Here is an 18387-nt window from a genome sequence, read left to right as displayed (position 1 = left end):
ACTCTGCACAAACTGGTATTCAGCTTCCAGAGGGTCCCTCGAAAGACGTGGCCGTGAACTGCGGCCAAAGCCCAGCAGATCAAAGCAGTACGTTGTGCGGTCCTGGGCCAGGTAATCCAGGTTGAGCAGCCAGAGAGCCACTCCCGAAGCAAAGCCATGCACCAGCACAAGTGGAACCCGTTCTTCCTCTGCAGCTACTTTCGTACTGGGACCTAGCTGAAGGGTGCGGACCTGGTGGCTGCCCTTGCAGCCCAGGATTGAGTCTATGGTCACAAATGAAGACCGAACAGGAAGCTTCATATCTGCGGAATACAATAAACCAATAAACAATAACATGAGCATCACTGAAGTATTCAGACACCCTCTTTTTTCTTTCAAGCAGTGTTTCACCTTTGATGGTATAGTTGGAGAAGTAAAAACAAGTGATATAATTGTTGGGAAGCGCATTTCATTATTTCTGAGCACTTACAATGACAAATCATTTTCTATCACTAAAATTTCTACACAACAGTTTATATGTAGGAATTAGAGTTTTCAGTTTTCACTGATAAATGCTGAAAACTGCCTAAAAATTCCAATTTTAGGAATTCAGTTTCAACTGAAAAGCGCCAAATTTACAAATTCGTCATGGCTCGTCACACTAAGTCTGCAAACATGACCAGACCCTCCCAAGTGGGTTGGGCATTCGTGCTTAAGCCCTCTTACTCATGCTTGGTTGGTACAAAAGCTCCCATGCGTATGAAGGTGAAAGTGGGGTTTCTGGACAAGCAGGTTTTCTTCTTGCGAGCCTCGCCAACCATTTCATAGCAAAAGGAACTAGATAAGGGAGCTTTGTGCTTGTTTGAGTCCCTCCTTCCTCACTCTTCCTGCATGTCCTCATTTGCTTACGCATGCAGCTGTGGTGTAGGAAATGACTTTTTGAGAAATGGCAATGTGGAATGGAGCACAACCAGAGTGCCAATATGTGGCTAAGTGATGATCGTCATTCTTTTTGGCTCGTGGTCCATGTTCTAAACCCAAATCTTAAGAGCTAGTTGTGGAAGGACTTTAGTGCTTATTGTTCACTATTCTCCATGGTGGCAAGTAAGGAAGTGATGCTGGAGACTATATAAAAAAAAGAATTTGCAGAGTATATGCTCTATACAGTGCAAGACAAAGTCGAACCCGTCCTTATCTGGAAAATGCATCGACCTGATTGGCCATGCCTCTCCGATTCAGCACTGCTTTCCTTTTGCATATCAAGCGTCAACATAGAGCATAGTTTTTCTCAAATGAGAATGACAGACAGAAAGGAGCGCTCCCAGCTCTCTGACAAGAATCTCTGCATGGGTAATGCATGTATTTTAACAAATTTCTAGTGTAATTAATTTGCCTCACTTTCTTTAATGTCAATAAAGTTTCATCTTTTTACTGGTTCCTTCCCAATATAAATATGTGTGATCAGTTTTTCAAAGGACCGACAATGCCGAAAAGGTGGTACTGCAATAGAATAGGTGCTGATAAGTACCGAATTTTCTATGTAAAATAACTGCCTGCTGAATTTCAAGAAAATATTGCCACAAAGTTTAATCCTATTTATATGCAATAATACAGTTCATATTTAAAAAAAAAAGTCTCAATTTCTCCCAAAAGGCGAAGCATCGATTGCAATAGCAAATTAGTCAACAGCTATACGAAACATAGGCATACTAACTAAATTAACAAGCATGGTGTCACGTGCACACAAGCAAACATGAACACATCTCACTCAATAATCGCAGATCTCGCTGTTAAAACACTGCAGTGAAGAAACGCGGCAGCAGCAGCAAGCCAATTAACCTTCGTACTGCCGCTCACATCCACACGAACTAAGCCGCGAACACACAGTGCAGCGCAGACCCTGCACCTGTCGCAGATGGCTTTCAAGGTACAGTGGCCGTGCGGCCACATGGGCAGTCCAGGGTAGAACGCGAGCCCCATCCCGACCCTCTCCCCGAAGCCTTGCGCATGACGAAAGACAGCGCGCTTCCTCCCCACTTTCCTTAATTGCTTGCGCAAGATTGAGCCGCGATCGCCGGCTCACCTTCTCATGCTTTCACTCACACATACGGCGCACGGCGAAGATTTTATCGCCCATGGACTTTCTATGGAACATCACAGCGACACCAACGGCAGAAATGCACCTGGAGTGTCCATATAATTGTTATCGCAACAAAACACTTAAACGAGTACACTAACATCACATTTTAACGTCACATTGTTTTGCACTAAAGGTAGGTCCAAACCCAAGGAAAATACTGATGAGCATTGAAGAGCTCGGATAAATTTACTAGAAATATTTGTTTCTACAAAGCAGTTTTTGTTTCAGTTGCCAGAAGGTGGATGACATCACGCATTGGTTTGCTCCGTTCCTGCGATTGCTGCAGCTGCCACACGCACCAGAAGAAATGTACACAGCACTCATTGATTCATTTCTTTCTTTTTTTGGGTACCATCATCAAACATCACCTTACTTCAACACAACCTCAGAAAATTTTGCTCAGTGTCGTGATGTCACGATAATGTTGATGACGCCAAGTCCCACATTTCAAGACCAACTTCAGTATCCAATAAGAGGTGTTACTCAACCTTCATACTTGCTAAGTGTCATCCTTTTATGTGCAAGAAAAGTGTGGTACAGTTTCTACAACTTCAAAAATATGTGCCAGAACTCACTCTAAGCACATAAACAACAAAAAAAGCACCTATAAACATTTTGATAAGCAACACATTAGTATTTTAAAAGAAATGTTCTTGTACCTAAACTGAAAACAGCACAGTTGGATAGCTTTTGTTATACCTCCCAGCATGCCTGCATTTGTGTAATAGAAGTGCACTCAAAAGGCAGTTTCACAATAAGTGTCATTTTCTGAATGCTGAACACACTCCTTAAATTTGCCCTTGATCAACATAACTAGAATTCAAAAATAAATATATTAGAACAAAAGAAACATACGGGACCATCTCTTGCATGTGGAACAAGACATAGGTAATTAGCTAGTGAAGTACTAAGCATGCAGAGGACCCAAAACTTGGCATGGGATACTGAATCAGGGCTATACATACACAGTATAACCTCGTTAATTCGGATTTCACGGGAAGGAAAAAAAAATGTCTGAATTAACGGAATGTCAAATTATGGAAGGTAACAAGAAAACAATAAACAAATGCTTACTACGACAACACACTTTTATTTACTGAATGAATGAGCAAATCCTGTCTATTTTGCACAAAAGCAGTGCGGAAGCTGCAATTCTCGTCATCTCGTGACTGATTAGCGCTCGCAGTGGCAAAGGTCTCGCAACTTCCTTCACAGCGCGGCCGCAGCGCGCGACTTCACCTGAGATAGACGTTTTACTACCGCGTACACATCCCGATCATTTTTTTCACCAATGAAATGGCCGCCGTCCATCGCGACATAGCCGGTACACTTCATTGTCAAAAGCTTGTCCAAACTAAACTATGGTTTGCCGCAACCACTGCGGACGAAACCGCGGCCGCTATTGATGCGATCATGTATGGCAACCATGCAGTCATGAAGGCACTTGGCCAACGCGGTGCTATGCGCAGCGGTTAACGCAAGAACAAAGGCTTCAGAGGAACTAGACATGAAGCTTTCTGGCGTTGCTGTCATTCATGCACGATTTCCACTGATGACCGCGGCGATGCGGACTTCGCCGCTTCATTTCAGTGGACACTAACATCATTTTTGCTCTTTTGTGTCGCACATTTGCGGCGCTACGGCACTCGCCGAGGTCCGAGAGCTGTCCGAATTCCCCGATGTGCCACCAAATACGTCCGAATTAACGAGAGTTTCTTTGCATTAAATAATGCATATGAATGCTGGGAGCAAAGGACAAGTTTAAATTATTTTCTTAATTAACGAGGGCCAAATTAACAATGTTTTACTGTATACACTCTCAAAAACAGTTGCACCCTTTGGGGTATATATTTGTCTCACAACAATAATCGTCATCTGCCCCGCTTGCATTTCTTTTCTTTAAAACACTGTGCTCGTTACTTTCCTGTCGAGAATGCTCTGTCATGCTGATAACATGCTGTTACGATCGGCCTGCAGGGGTGCTGACCTGCAAAACCTTCCCAGCCCGCTGCAGCTGTTTTGAACGTCCTGCGGGGGTAGCTTCGAACCCTTCCCGGCCCGCTGCGACGAGTGGCTTTGGAGAGCCAACAATGTGTGTCTTCGGAGAACTGGTGACGCCAGCAAAGTTAACCGACCATGCAGCTCCTTCGGAGAACTGGAGACCACAGCAAAGTTAATCAACCATGTGCCTCCTTTGGAGATTCGGCGACGCCAGCGAGGTTAGCCACATTCGGCGGACCGAGTATTGTTACTTGATTCGCTGTCGCCTTCCCGGTCTACTTGGAGCAAGAGGACTCCTGAAAAGGGGGTTTTGCGGCGCATTTTCGCGGGCCCCAGAATTCGTCAGTCTGCTGACAATCGTAGCCTGCTGGCTACCTGAGAAGTCAGATCTGGAATCAAGAGGTGCCCGCTGAAGTCAAGCGTGACAACCCATGTGTACGAGGACCCGCTCACCTCAGTGTGTTCAGCGAGACCAAAGTGCAGAAGAGAGTGTGTGAACCCTCCCCCTCAAAGGGGGGTCGACTACACCTCCAACGACGACTCTGGACGGTCCGATTGGACGGAGGCTGAATGGCAGTTTTTCCTCACCTAGGGATCTAGAGAGGACAGAGGGTTTTTAAGCAGCCATTTTGTTGGCTGCTAGTCGAGGTGTGTGCCGTGTGCTTCGGGCTTGGTGCTTCGTCTTTCGGGCTCCGTTTGGGAGTCATACTAGACTGTTGAAATGTATCTCCTGTCGTAATGTAAATACTGTAAATAAATCCCTACTCCTAGTTCTCGATGAGAGCAAGTTCCTCCCTACAATCACATCCCAAGCGTGGGTGAGTAGGACGACGGCATGGGCCAGCTACCACCTATTTGATGCCCGACCACAAATCCTACAACTGTTTGCCACCAGTGGGAAGTTCCTCGCTTCAACAACGTCTAAAGCCTTACAACTGGTTACCAGCGGTGAGATTGTCCTCCAAGTCTTACAGTGCATGCCGTTTGTGACTTGGAAGTGCCGGGCTCGCAGTGTTAAAGAATGGAAATGTGGACAAGACAGATGACGATTGTTGTTGTGGGACAAGATAAGCTCCAATGGGAGTACATTTTTTAAGAGTACACTCTTAAAGCAGTTACACCCTTTGGGGTGTACATTTGCCTCGCAACAATAATCGTCATCTGTCTTGCCCGCATTTCCTTTCTTTAACGCTGCAATCCTGGTACTTCCAAGTCACAAACGGCATGCACATCATCAGCATGACTGAGCATTCTCGACAGGAAAGTAACAAGAGCAGCGGTTTCAAGGAAAGAAAAAAAAGCAAGACAGATGACGATTACTGTTGTGTGGCAAATATACACCCCAAAAGGGTGTAACTGTTTTTAGAGTGTGGTGAATGAACATACACGGTCCTGAATATTTCGCCGCGCGCTTGAAAAAAGGCTTTGCGCTGACCGCTGCACTGTTCTTGCTCAAATTTTGCAGAATGATCGCATTTTGGCATCGACTTCGTTTAGTATACCACTTGGCACAGTTAATTGCCTGGTTTTTAAGAAAGAAGTGCAAATTTGCCTGTGCTTATGCGATGTTAAACAAAATTACACCCTTTAGGTCGTATCTTGCCACACAACAATAATCATCACCTCGCTTGTCCGCATTTCCTTTTTTTAATGCTGCAAGCCCGCTACTTCCAAGTCACGAATAGCATGCACGTTATGAACATGATAGAGCATTCTCAAGAGGAAAGTATCGAGCGCAGTGTTTTCAAAAAAGGAAACGCAAGCAAGACAAATGACGATTGTTGTTGTATCGCAAGATACGACCGAAGGGTGTAAATTCGTTTAAGAGTGTGGGGATGCGAGCAGCTGCCGCGACAGCACAAGCATTAACTTGTGTCGCCACCTGCAGAAAGCGTTTCAGGGAGGACTGCCTGTGCTTCCCGCTCCTGGAACAGACGAGTTCCCTTCCTGAAACCTTGCTTTCTGCGGACGAGGACAGGCGGCAACACAATTTTATGCTTGCACCGTTGTGGCAGCAGCTCGCATCTCTATAAGCGCAGGCAAATTTGCACTTTTTTTTCTTAAAAACCAGGCAATTAACTGTGCCAAGTGTTATACTTGGCACAGTTGCAGCGGTTAGTGCAATACCTTATTTCAAACACATGCAGCAAAACATTCAGGACCCTGTACAAGTGCAAGCCTTAATTTCATTTGCTTTGACCAGTTGTGCGACTTCAGTTCATGTAGGTAGCACACCAGTCCCATATGTCACCAAATAAGCTGCGTACTACAGCGTTTACAAGGAATTAGAAGTCATCAACAGACCCAGTCAACAACTTTCCTTCAATATGAACCACCATCGCCCACTTCCTTCCTAATGGAGGCAATACTGTACTGCAGCGGTTGAAAAACATATCTTATTCCCTGTGCTGCTTTATTGCGTTCTTTTTTTTTTTTTTTTCAGATTGCAGACATATATGTTTCATTTATTTAACTTAAAATTCGCCATCTTGTGTTACTAAGAATGCTCTCGCAATCACAAAATCAGCCAATAGGGTTGCTGGGTCCAGCTGCCTGCAATGGCACTGTATGACGACATTATGGAAGCAAGAGCAAGTGATATTTCACTGTTTTTGACACGAGATCGCAAATTCTCTGCTGCATGCAGTGCAGTAATATTTGTCTCAGATGTTCACAGCAGCCTCTACAACAGAGCGACGTTTTCTTACTATGTTCAAACAGTGTTTCAGGGCCACTTTAATGATTTTCCCCAGCAATCTGTTTTGTTTTCAACATTGCACTATAATAGGAAAAGTTATCGTACACCTGACTACATCATGACTCTGTGGCTCATAGCACAATTGGTTTCCAGCAGAACATTTTTACCCAGACAGGAAGAAACGACGACACACGTCCTTGTCTCCACTGGGCATCTCGCTTTTCATTATTGCCAGCACCATTGCACCGTTCAATTTCATGACACCAAAGTTTTAGGAAAAAGTGAAGACAAGCTGACACGCGAGATCTTAGAAGCCATGGCAATTTACAGAAGCAGGAAATCTTGCATTAGTACACCATTAATCCTACTAACTGAAAAAGAAAAGGGCTACTTGCGCAAAGACGATATTTCAACCTAAGGAGTCGAATAATCGGCATTACAAAAAACAAGGGGGGGGGAGAGAGAGAGAGGCATTGACTATCTTGTGCTATAAAAAGTTTACGAAATCAATAATACACATTCAGTTGGTAGTTCAGCATGTGTCGTCGTCTCTTCCTGTCCACGTCAGAACGTTCTGCTGGAAACCAATTCTGCTATGTGCAACCAACGAGCTCAGGCAAACACTATTTCGCAGCTCAGTGTTTTGACAATGAAGAAAACAAGCCATCCACATCCATCGTCTTATCTTATCGTATTTATATTACCCTCAGGGCCATACAGCATTAACCCTGCTGTGCCCGAGTATACTTGCCTGGCTGCTTGTAGAGCAGTTAAAGTAAATGGAGCATTGAAAAATGTGACACTGTACAATCGCTGCCATGATTGTACACCAGTGCGATGGAACAAGTTCATCTTTTGTTTATCAAGCTGATGTTCATGCAGTTCATGTTTCCTGAAATGTTTAATTATTTCAGCAATAATAGCTACATATTTTTGTGGTTTCCTGTCCAGCTGCTTTGGTAATATACAAGTAAAGCCAAGTTCTTTTTAGCCAAGCCAAACCATCTTTCCAAAACCGAAAAGACACTTTTACATGTGACACTCAGCCACACGGGTGCTTTTGATTTAACTAAGAAGCATGCGATCTCCTGAAAATCTGAGCGAGCTGGAGAGAAGGTTTTTTAACTCACATACAGATTCAGAACTTAGGTTCATGTGAAATAGCATGAAAAATAGCAAAACAGCATAAAATCCTATGGTATGTTCTGGGAGGTTGTCGTTTTATTTTTTTAAAGCTGCATTCAAAAATTCCGCTTCTGCAATAGCAAACCAGCCACTTTTACCATGGGAGGAAGCTTGGCAAGTGTCACAGAACACGCAAGAATGAAATATGGGTGGCAACGTCATTATGAATTTTCTGTGCCAGCTCACCTTGGACCTTGACAGCCTTTACTCAGGTCTATTTATTTGTTTACCAGCAAGCAAGTACTACACTGCCTTTTAGAGGAACCACAGACTCAACATCGCCAGTTTTGATAACTTGTTTTGTACCCTATAGTGGCCCAAAAAGGAGAAAATACTTTTAAATATGCCACTGACATAGCAGAATTGAAGTTTTAGGGAAAAGTTAAAGGAAGTTTAATCTTGATATTTTTTCTGCAAGAATCAACCTTTTCCTGCAGAATGAATGAAAATGAAGTTTTGGAAGGATTCTGTACTAGTATAAACTGATTTAATGTTATTGTTTAGTGCCCCTTTAAGTTAAATGCTCACCAAGACATAAGGGAATTCTGTAACTCACAGGACAGCAGCTTTCGCTCAGCCTCTTCAAGGTGCTCAGATGAAGTGGGGCACCATCGGATATAACTGGAGATCCAACTGGGAATAAGGTCAATCAAGCTGCTCAACAAGGTGTCTGCCAGCAGGCACGTGTGTTTCAGCAGGCGCAACCTGTGCAACCCATATGTACAAGCTGTCACCATGCAGACAAACACGCACACACACACACACACAGAAAGCGATATTTAATGCCTTTAATGCCTCCACTTTTTATAGCACAATTGAAAGATTACAATCGGAAGACACCTAGACTCTCAAGTCTCTCTAAGAAGTGCATAAAAGCTATTGAAAAAAGCTGTGAAAATAAGTATCAGACACCTTACAATGCTTAGAATGATGGCAATGGTATGCTGCAAAAACTAAAATGGAAATTATTGCAACTTTGGAAGCAGTAAAAGTAGTTTTTGTCAAAAGATGCAAGTGCAGCGTTAATATCTGTGCTCAATGTGTAACACATGCTTCAATAATTTGTATGGTATTTTTTTTTTTACATTCTCATGCATTGTGACATTTGCTTGACACCAGGGGGGAGGGGGGTATTCTGTAAGAGTCCACCTAGTGCGCCGTCCATTTTGGCCGCTGGTGATTGGATGCAGCTGTACGAGCGAGGAGGAAATGAGCGGCCCCAGCCAATCAGCAGCGGCCGAAATTGACAGTCCGCTAGGTGGACTCCCACAGAATACCTCCGCAGCACAACAGACTTGTGTTAGGAAAAAGTGGATAAGATGAATGAACACGAAGTGACAATCCTCAAAAGAGTTTGAAAGAGGACAGGAAGCATGTCAGGAACTTGCATGCTGATGTGCTATATGTAGGCAATGCCACACACATTAGGAAATGTGACAACATGTAGTAAAAAGGGTGCCAGCACTTTTCAACAAAGCTATGCACAGTTGACAAGAAAAATATTTCTGGTGCCAAAGCCTTGATGGTAGCAATGGAAAAAAAATTTGATAAATAGGATTGCGCACTTGACTATGATGAAGGCATATACATTGTCTCTGTAGTGAAGTGATATGGTCTATAATGCTTTTGATGACATTCACTGTTAAGTGTTGCCATATGCAATTTTTTAATCTTTCTGTGCCAATTGAAATATAAAACAAATTGTTTAACGTAGAAAAGCATGCTTATTTACATAAACCCAAGACATGAACTTTCGATCTGTATCATAATCTCATTCCATGCTCACAATAGTTGTTCATATGGTGCAATTCTAAATAGACTGCTACACCAACATGCAGACATGCCAATACACCGACATACAGAGAGAAAAGCGTCTCAGCTGACCTGGGGCAAAACATTGTAAAGCAAGGTAGACAAGCTTCATATGAGCACACATATCAGGAAAAGTTAACAATGACAATGTTTTGCATGTGACAAGGTACCATTTGGTCCATCTTCAAAAACAGGCTGCATCATCAGAGAACTGTGCACACAAACCATCATAAGCTTCAGGCTACTAATGTGAGCACAAAGCTAAAGCTTGAGTCCAAATAACTAGATTTACGATGAATTGGCACTTGGTAACTGAATTAATAAGGCTACAGTGCCATCTGAACAACTAATGAAGGATTTTTCATCTGCCATGCCAGTTGAAGACTATTCAGCTTCCGGACTTGAGACATTATTAATTAGCGCAAAAAAGACGGAGGACAGCAAGAAGCACACAGGACATACTACTAGACTTTGACCAATGTGAAGTTTAGCGTTGCGTCCTGTGCGCTTCTTACTGTCATCAAATGCCTTTTTTGCACTAGTTAATGTCTCAAGTCTTCATGTTCATATTCATCATGCGACAGTAACTATGGATGATTTAATGACATGGTAGAAATAGTTATTAAAAATTGATCTTTGTGATAGCTATTTCGAAAATTAATTTCTGTGACTGTGAATTTCTGTGAATAAATATATTAGGCATTCATATTAAAGCCTTGAGATGGATACTAGGGGCAGCAAACATCTAACCATACCTTTAATGCCATTGCACTGTGGGCTAAAGATGTGCATGCTTACACAGTTATCTGTTAGGGCCCCTTTTAGGAACACAGACAAGGAAGGCTCATCTAATGGTACCTCCCACAGCCCCACAATGACTTTGACAGATGCTATGCAGGCAGTGAAATTACTTACAACATTATTTGTATTGAACCTAAAGTACCACAACCTATGAGCAGCTTGTCACAGAGTCCAACATGTTTCTAAGAATTACGACAGGTTACACTAGATAGCAGGCAGCAACATTTAGGATTTTCACCACAATGCCAAGCACCTGAAATACCTAACACACTGATTGACAAGTGACACCAAAGTGTAATCTACAATACGCAAATACAAATCTATTTCCATCATCACTCTTTACAAAAATACAGTAACTGTGAAGACAGAGACAAAAAGCCAATGAAGGGAGCTTGACAGGGCCTGTGCCCTCTTCTCACACAGCAGAGGTGGAACAGCACAGACATGGGAAATGTATTCGAAGTTCTAAAGAAAATATTTGATGTGTTCCAATAGTGAAATTTCCCAATCGAATCAAATATGAATATTTGAGAAAAACAATCACCAAATATCAAGCACAATATTTTCTCATTTCTAAAGCAACATGAAATATGAAGTTTGTGCAGAGTCCATTTGATTAAAAAAGAAATCGGGCTTATATACATTGATACACGCATATTATATACCGTTCACAATTAGCCATAAGGCCAAGTGAGAAGCTTGTAAATGAAATACAACTGCTTAAAATTATCTGGGGCACTATGGCAACGACAGTGATGAAGCAAGAGAACAGCATCTTACCAAAAGCATGTACAATGTTCCATTGGCAGAAAGAGAGAAATGTGATACTACAGCAGCGCAGATTGCTTTTTAACAGACGCAAACATGGTGAGACTGGCCAAACAATAAATCGGAAGAAATTCATATGCAGGCTGCCTAAAAGCTAGCCATTCTTCCTGAACGGCTGGAAAGTGTTCAGCAGGGCTTATCTACCCGAATGCGTTCACTCAGGAACTAATGCTCAATGCAGCAACCGCAGCTATCATGCAGCAAAATCATTCACAACGGCCCTCACACCCATCATTCTGTCTCCCTAGAGACTCTAATACACATTTTATCCCTTCTAAGATAATTTTTTTTCAATTCATCTTTGAGGGCTTTTAATTGTGAATTCTTGAATCAAATATGAATAGCAAGGACTATTTGATTCACATTCGGAACTTCTAATAATCGCACACCCAATGGAAATTTTAGAAAGAGTACCCAAAGTACCCAAATATTCGTGCAACAAATACTGAAAATTTCTTCAAACAGAGCAATAAAATTTAGAACGGGCTGGTATTTTAAATGGTTACTTTCTTGTTTAAAGTGCTTGATAATGTACATCGAATCATCCGTCGTCTATGTGTATTGGGCATTTTCCATCGGTCACTATTTCGGGGGTCAAATCAAATAGTGACTGATGACTGCAAGGTTCTTAATGCATACATCACTGATTCTCATGCTAACTTCAGAGCACTTTAGCTATTTGGAGAAGTATGAATCTGTTACGGGCAGGAGATTCAGTTGTCCAAAAATAGGATGACTATGCGCATTTTACTCAGCGTTGACAATTTCGTGAATCACTTTCTTCTGTAATAAATAATTTTTTTATATTACAGAAAGTTGCGGCTCCCTGAACCAAGAGATTATGGCTGATTACAGAAAGAAACACAGCATTACAAATTATAAGCTTAACATGTTTTGGCAATAAATAACGCCCTCAAGATCCTAGCTTGAGCTGCAGAGGAGTCTTACGATATGATGCATTCTTGCTTAACCACATATACTTAGGCTGTGCCTACACTCGTGAAGCAGTTAAAGAAGATAAGCTTGTGATGATCTGTGCAAAGCATGTAGCCCAACCTAGAACACTGATCCCATCTTTACTATTCTGGTGGCTCTCACAGGTAAAATCCACTAAGTACGTCCCACACTGGAGGAACACCATGCAGCAGTGTGCGATGTAATATTACCACAGGTTGGACACCACATTGTCCAAGTCACTAATTAGCACTAAAGAAAGTGTAAATTTTTATATGTGACATATGCTTGTGCTCACGTTTGAAACTGTCATCACATCATTTCACACTAGTTTACATCCTCACATTGTTTTTATGCTTTATTTTTATCAATGTTTTTGTCATACTAGGTCTCTTCAATTATTCGTCCTCGACAGTCCCAGACTGCACAAGGAGCTTTCAGCCAATGAATGTTGTGCATGCAGCATCACAGCCAGTCCCGGATAGTATGGAATGACAAAACAAAGAGGCCACTATGAGCAAGGCTAGCTCCAGTTCACAAGGCTCCATTCCCTCTATGATTTATTCTCAGTCATAATCACCTTCATAATATAAATGGTATCACCACCCATGCTTGGGCATGTACCAAGTAAACAGAAGGAAAGAAAACGGGGGAAAGAAAGGGAAAGAAGGCATGTTACCGCTACCTTATCCCAACCTTATCCCATTTAAACTGAAACGAAAGTTTCCTTTTTTAAGTACGAGTCTTGGTGATAGTTTTGCGTAACAGATATCTATCCATTCTGCAGCAGGTGTCCTAAAGAGTCAAGTAAATTCAAATTTATCCTAAATAAGCTGAATTCGCCGTTGTGTAGTCGAAAGTTGTTACACAGCAGTAAAAATAATGTTGTACATCACATCTGCAAAAAACGATCAAATAACTTAGCAAATACGAGTAGAAATCTCGGGCATAACAATGTCACGTATTTGAACAGACAAGCATTACACTATGCGGAGTAGTACATGCTGGTGTACTGCTACGACTCACCATATCTCAACGAACTCCAGTACTACGCCGCATAGAGCGCGAAACAGCGAAGTGACTCATCGCGAGGCAACTGTTGACCACTTTATTCACGTGTCATCGACGAACAGCCATATCTAATGATTGTCAATGTGTCAGCAAATAAAAGGCAACTATGTCGTATTACGGTCAAAACACAAACATGTTTTCACTGCCTCACCTGCAATTAGCGGAAACGGCATACGTCTGAGCCAGCTCGAGCACACGCAACTGGAGTGAAACCTGTCATCACGCAAACCCCATTTTTTGCACAAAGCATCCAACGCGAAACTATTCTAAATAAAAAGCTATGGGTTTGTCTAGCGATAAAATTTACAATCATGGCAGCCTGTCCGACACCAGCGTCGAAAGGAATGAGAGTCATGTTGCACGGCGGAAAAAGCCTTGTATCTATGACATTACGAAACTGGCCTTGAAATGCTCGATCACACGAGGCTGTCGGCGAAATCGTAACGACATAAAAGGAATCAAGGTGAAATTGAGCAAGAACTACCCGGAAAAACACAGAAAAGGTATTCTTCCTTTTGTAAATGTGAAGGAGGCCCTGTTTAAAGTAACTTTCAAACTCTTCACGGGCGCTTTGCGTCTAGCACACAGGCATCGTCATTCATTCGTTAGCCGTTAAAACTCACCCTTTGGAGAGCTCCGCCGATGATTGATCTTCGAGGGCCATCGTGAAATTGTTCAGTAACGTTGTTACGCTAAGTCAAAAAACAATTAGACAAAAAGAAACTGTATGTTAAGCGCGAGACGGCGCGCTTGCAAACCCGCAAGCGCCACTGCACTCGCCACCGGTCTTCTTCTACTGCGGCTCCCACGGTACCCTACGCTTTCATACATACGCACGCACGCGCGCGCGCACACACACACACACACACACACAGCGTATGATCATGTGTGATTCCCAGCCAGTCCCAGCGCCAAACATGATTGCATGCCACCTGGTAAAGATGGCGCCACAAAACAGACGTGTTTGAATTTATTAAAGCAACGCTTATTCACTTAAGCCTAAGCAAAAACAATATTTTTGAACTATAATACGTTGTAATCTTGAAATGTTGCTCACAAGCTTGCGAGAAAAAAAGTCTTGCGTGACTGTTCGGAAAAAAAAAAAAAGAATGGCAGTCGTTTAGAGAGGCGGCAAATTTGACTTTAGCATTTAACTTTCTAATTGTGAAAAAAAAAATTGTTTTAACAAGATTAAAAGTGAGAACGAAAGTGTATTAAATTGTACTGGTCGTACCAGACGACACACTGTACAGAAGAAGCTAGGCGAAATAGATGTGCGAGATGTCGGATGCGGCCGTGTTTTTCTTCGCAAACCCTAGCTTTGACTCGCTGCAAAGTGTAACCCTTGTTCACTACAATAATGAAATTTCTATCGAGGAGTCTAGGCAAGCACACATCTACAAGGCGAGGTTTGTCTTACATATTTAAACCACTTATCCTCCCCACCCCACATCCCTTCGAGCTCATCTGCCGAAAGCGCGGTGTCTAATGTGAAAACGTATTGTAACCATGTAACGCAGTATTAAAACTCAGTATGTTCTATAATACATGACCGGTATAAGTAAGCACATGCCAGGGTCGTGGTGCAATAAAATGTGATGCCGCCTGAGGGGGAAACGATAAGACACCGCGCGGTTTCGTGTGGTTAGTTTAATGCCGAAATAACTTAATTATTGTCATTAGGTAGCTGCAATCGAGTATATATGTTCGAAGCACGGACGCTGTCTCTGCAATTTTCGCTGTCTCTCATCGTCTTGCATTTCCATCTCCCGCCTTCTCCGTGTTTACATAGAGCCATATAATTTGTAGATTAATACAATCAACAACTGCGCCGATCGTCGTCGTCTGTTTTCTCCTGCCGGCCACTTAGTTTTATTTATAACTTTTATTCCTTGTTACAGCACTCTAAGACTCTTGAAGTTGCGCTTACTGACCCAATGGTACAGGATTGTACTTATCTGGAGAAAAAAAATACATTTACCGTTTATATATGCGTACAGTCGTCAAATTTCATAATGAACGCAATTACTCTTGCAGCTGAACATTTTGACGGCCTGGCAGCAGTACATCACCCCATTTGATTCACTCTTCGTCGGGAGCAGCCAGTTTATGCATTGAAAGAAGTGTCCACCTCGTTTGCTCGTCACGGAGTGCGATTATGTTATTGGAGGTAGAAATATATATCGATCTATAAGCGAGAGGTTAGTACACATTTATTTAGGAACTAATAACATTCCGCGCTTTTTAAATGAAGCACTCTGGCAGACTAGTGCAAACACACTTATAGTTCAAACAGGGCAAGTACACGCACTAACGCTTGCGGAAAACGTCACGCGGTAAGCACATGTGAACGAGTGAAAGCGCGCTTTCTGACATGACCGTTGCAGGGAGCTCATCTTCCGGGAGAGCCAAGTGATTGCGACCCCCGTACTCCGGATGCCGTACTCTGTGTTGGCCGTCATGCAGGTGAGTATTACCAGCGGTGTACTCTGGCGACTAATCCACATCAATTTAGACTTAGATGCACGTCAAGAACGACATAGATCTATGAGGTAGACTCAGTATACATAGAACCATATATAGCCTTCCTTCGGGTGTAAAATTGAAACCTAAGATTGATTTTTTTATTGATAATAATGATCATACTACTACTACTACTACTACTACTACTACTACTACTACTACTACTACTACTACTACTACTACTACTACTACTAACTATGCTAACTACTACTAAACTACTATACCATCACCACTTATACTACTGCTCCTGCTACTGATATTGCTACTGCTATTCTACTACGCTACTACTACCGCTGCTGCTAGCTACTGGTCACATAACTATATTAACTTTTTGCATGAAGTTTATCGTTCATGTGCTAAAGTATAGTGCTTCTGATCAACGTTTCAGAAGCGGCAAGATAAAGGAGGAAAATATAAGCAAAATACTTAAATAATTGCCGCATAGTTGTTGAATTGATGTATGAAGCATCAATACCGCTATCTTTAAATAGTGAACGGAAGTCTTGATATTGTAATACATCCGAGAAGTCTACAATACATACGGGCAGCGCACATGATAAAGTTAGAAAAAAAGAAAGGAAAAAAAGAAGAAAGAAAACACAGATCTAATGAAATTACATTATCCGTATAAAAATACATCCATTGCGTAAGATTTCGACTATACATATGGCCACTACAAATATGTAATACATGTCAACTGCCTTATAGTACTCCAGGTGTTTCTGCGAAGACATTAAGCAATTTTTTTTTTAAATCGCTTGTGGCAGATAGCCCAATTATAGCGCTTGAGCTGGTTCCCTCCAAGCGGTGGACATTACTAGCACGAGCAATCGAAAAATGTAATCGACAAATTAACAAAAGTTCACTAATTAAGTTTTTAACTAGTTACCTTACTGCACACACTGCAATTTACAAATTGCAGCCGGCGAGACTGCAACGCGCATCCACTTAAAGGTAATTCTGTGGATGACATCATTTTCGAGATATGCGCCATCAAACTTTGATCCGGCGTTCTGAGCATCTCCTCCCACGTCTGTTGTGAGGGAGCTGGCAGGAGTGACCTGGGAGGGGTGCCTGGGCCGAAAGGGTCGCCCCTCGTGAGGGGCCATCCTAGGACTCGGGCCTGCCAGATCATAACTGAGCAGAATCTCAATAAAGTTGTTACCACCACCACCACCACCCGCCATCAAACTTGCGGCAAAATGCACTGTCGTTCCACCTACTTTTTTTAACAAAAAGCCGTTTTATGCATTGAAGCACAAAAGTAACTGGACCGCCAATGTATTTTCTCGCAGTTCGGGAATTCAAAAAATAGGCGGATCCCATGCACAGTGAGAATCAATGTAAGCGAAGCTTTCTATGCTGTGTGCTTTGATTGACGATAATTGGCGGTGATGTTGACGGCGAATGTGTAATTTCTTCGGCGTTTAGTCCGATACGAGAGTGGTGAGTTGATGTTGAACGTTACCTTGCGTGCAACATTGCTATTTGTCTGCGTAGGACACAGAACACACAGGGAGATGTGTTTGCTATAGGCGTTGTTGTGCGCCATTGTTCATAATCTCTGAAAGGGTTGAGCATTATCGTTGCCTCACATGGCACATAGCATCGTGGCAGAAGTATTAAAGTTTAATTGGATTATGGGGCTGCACGTGCCAAAACCACCATCGGATTATAAGGCACGCCATAGTGGCGGGACTCCGGATTAATTTTGACGCCCGTGTTTTCTTTAACGTGCACCTAAATCTAAGTACACAAGCGTTTTTTGTATTTCGCTCTCGTCGAAATGCAGCGGCCACGGTTGGGAGTGAACCCCCGACCTCGAGCAATGCCATAGCCGTCAAGCTACCGCGACGGGCGCAGAAGCGTTGATTTGACGTGCGACCGCTTCCGTAGTGTCGCCTATACCTATATATATACGATGTTTTAATGCGGCTTTGCATCTGCACGCCCTGCGTCAGTTGCCCGCTTGACAAATTTGCATGATGTTTAGTTTTTCAGAAATAGCAGAAGCATACCGTACCGTACATTCAGTTTGCCCGCAACCGCTGTTTCTTTGCCTTCTCACGCGATCGTTTTCCGCTCCCGCCCTTTCCTCCTGTATGTGAACTGCGACATTGGCGAGGCTGTTCACTCGTTTCACGACTGCGTCGGTTCTATCCATTTTCTGCGGCTTCTCCCCCATCTTCTCTAGTCATATCGACGTTCCGTCTGCACTTGCACGTTAGTAGAAATGTAAGAGCTGCAGTTTCTGCAATGCTTTTGAAAGGGGTTCACGTACGGATAATTACAACTGTCAATAGGCTAATGTGGCGACACTCGGGTAACTCCAGAGGACATTGTGCACACGCCACGCGATGGTAAAGTCCAAACGAGTTTCTCGCGTCGACTTTCC

At 42.7% G+C, this 18387-nt stretch overlaps 1 protein-coding gene across 3 annotated transcripts in view; it reads right to left on the bottom strand.

Moving 5' to 3' along the window:
• LOC126547336 ((Lyso)-N-acylphosphatidylethanolamine lipase-like) overlaps positions 1-14276 on the bottom strand; it is a 43466-nt gene extending 29190 nt beyond the window's left edge. The window contains exons 1-3 of one of the 3 annotated variants that reach the window (XM_050195303.3): positions 14093-14276; positions 8560-8708; positions 3-302 (exon numbers count right to left, since the gene is read on the bottom strand). In XM_050195303.3, coding sequence (XP_050051260.1) covers positions 3-302; positions 8560-8708; positions 14093-14133 — 490 coding nt within the window. In that variant the 5' untranslated portion in view covers positions 14134-14276. Of the gene's footprint in view, positions 1-2; positions 303-8559; positions 8709-13620; positions 13757-14092 lie in introns of those variants that run through there. The other 2 variants (XM_050195304.3, XM_055062693.2) reach the window with 2 other exon arrangements.
• Between the last annotated feature and the right edge of the window lie 4111 nt (positions 14277-18387).

Source organism: Dermacentor andersoni, chromosome 1 (genome assembly GCF_023375885.2).
Source record: "Dermacentor andersoni chromosome 1, qqDerAnde1_hic_scaffold, whole genome shotgun sequence".
In the NCBI taxonomy this organism is placed as follows: domain Eukaryota; kingdom Metazoa; phylum Arthropoda; class Arachnida; order Ixodida; family Ixodidae; genus Dermacentor; species Dermacentor andersoni.
The sequence above is the reverse complement of the archived record's forward strand: the minus strand, read 5'-3'. Positions and strand labels throughout refer to the sequence as shown.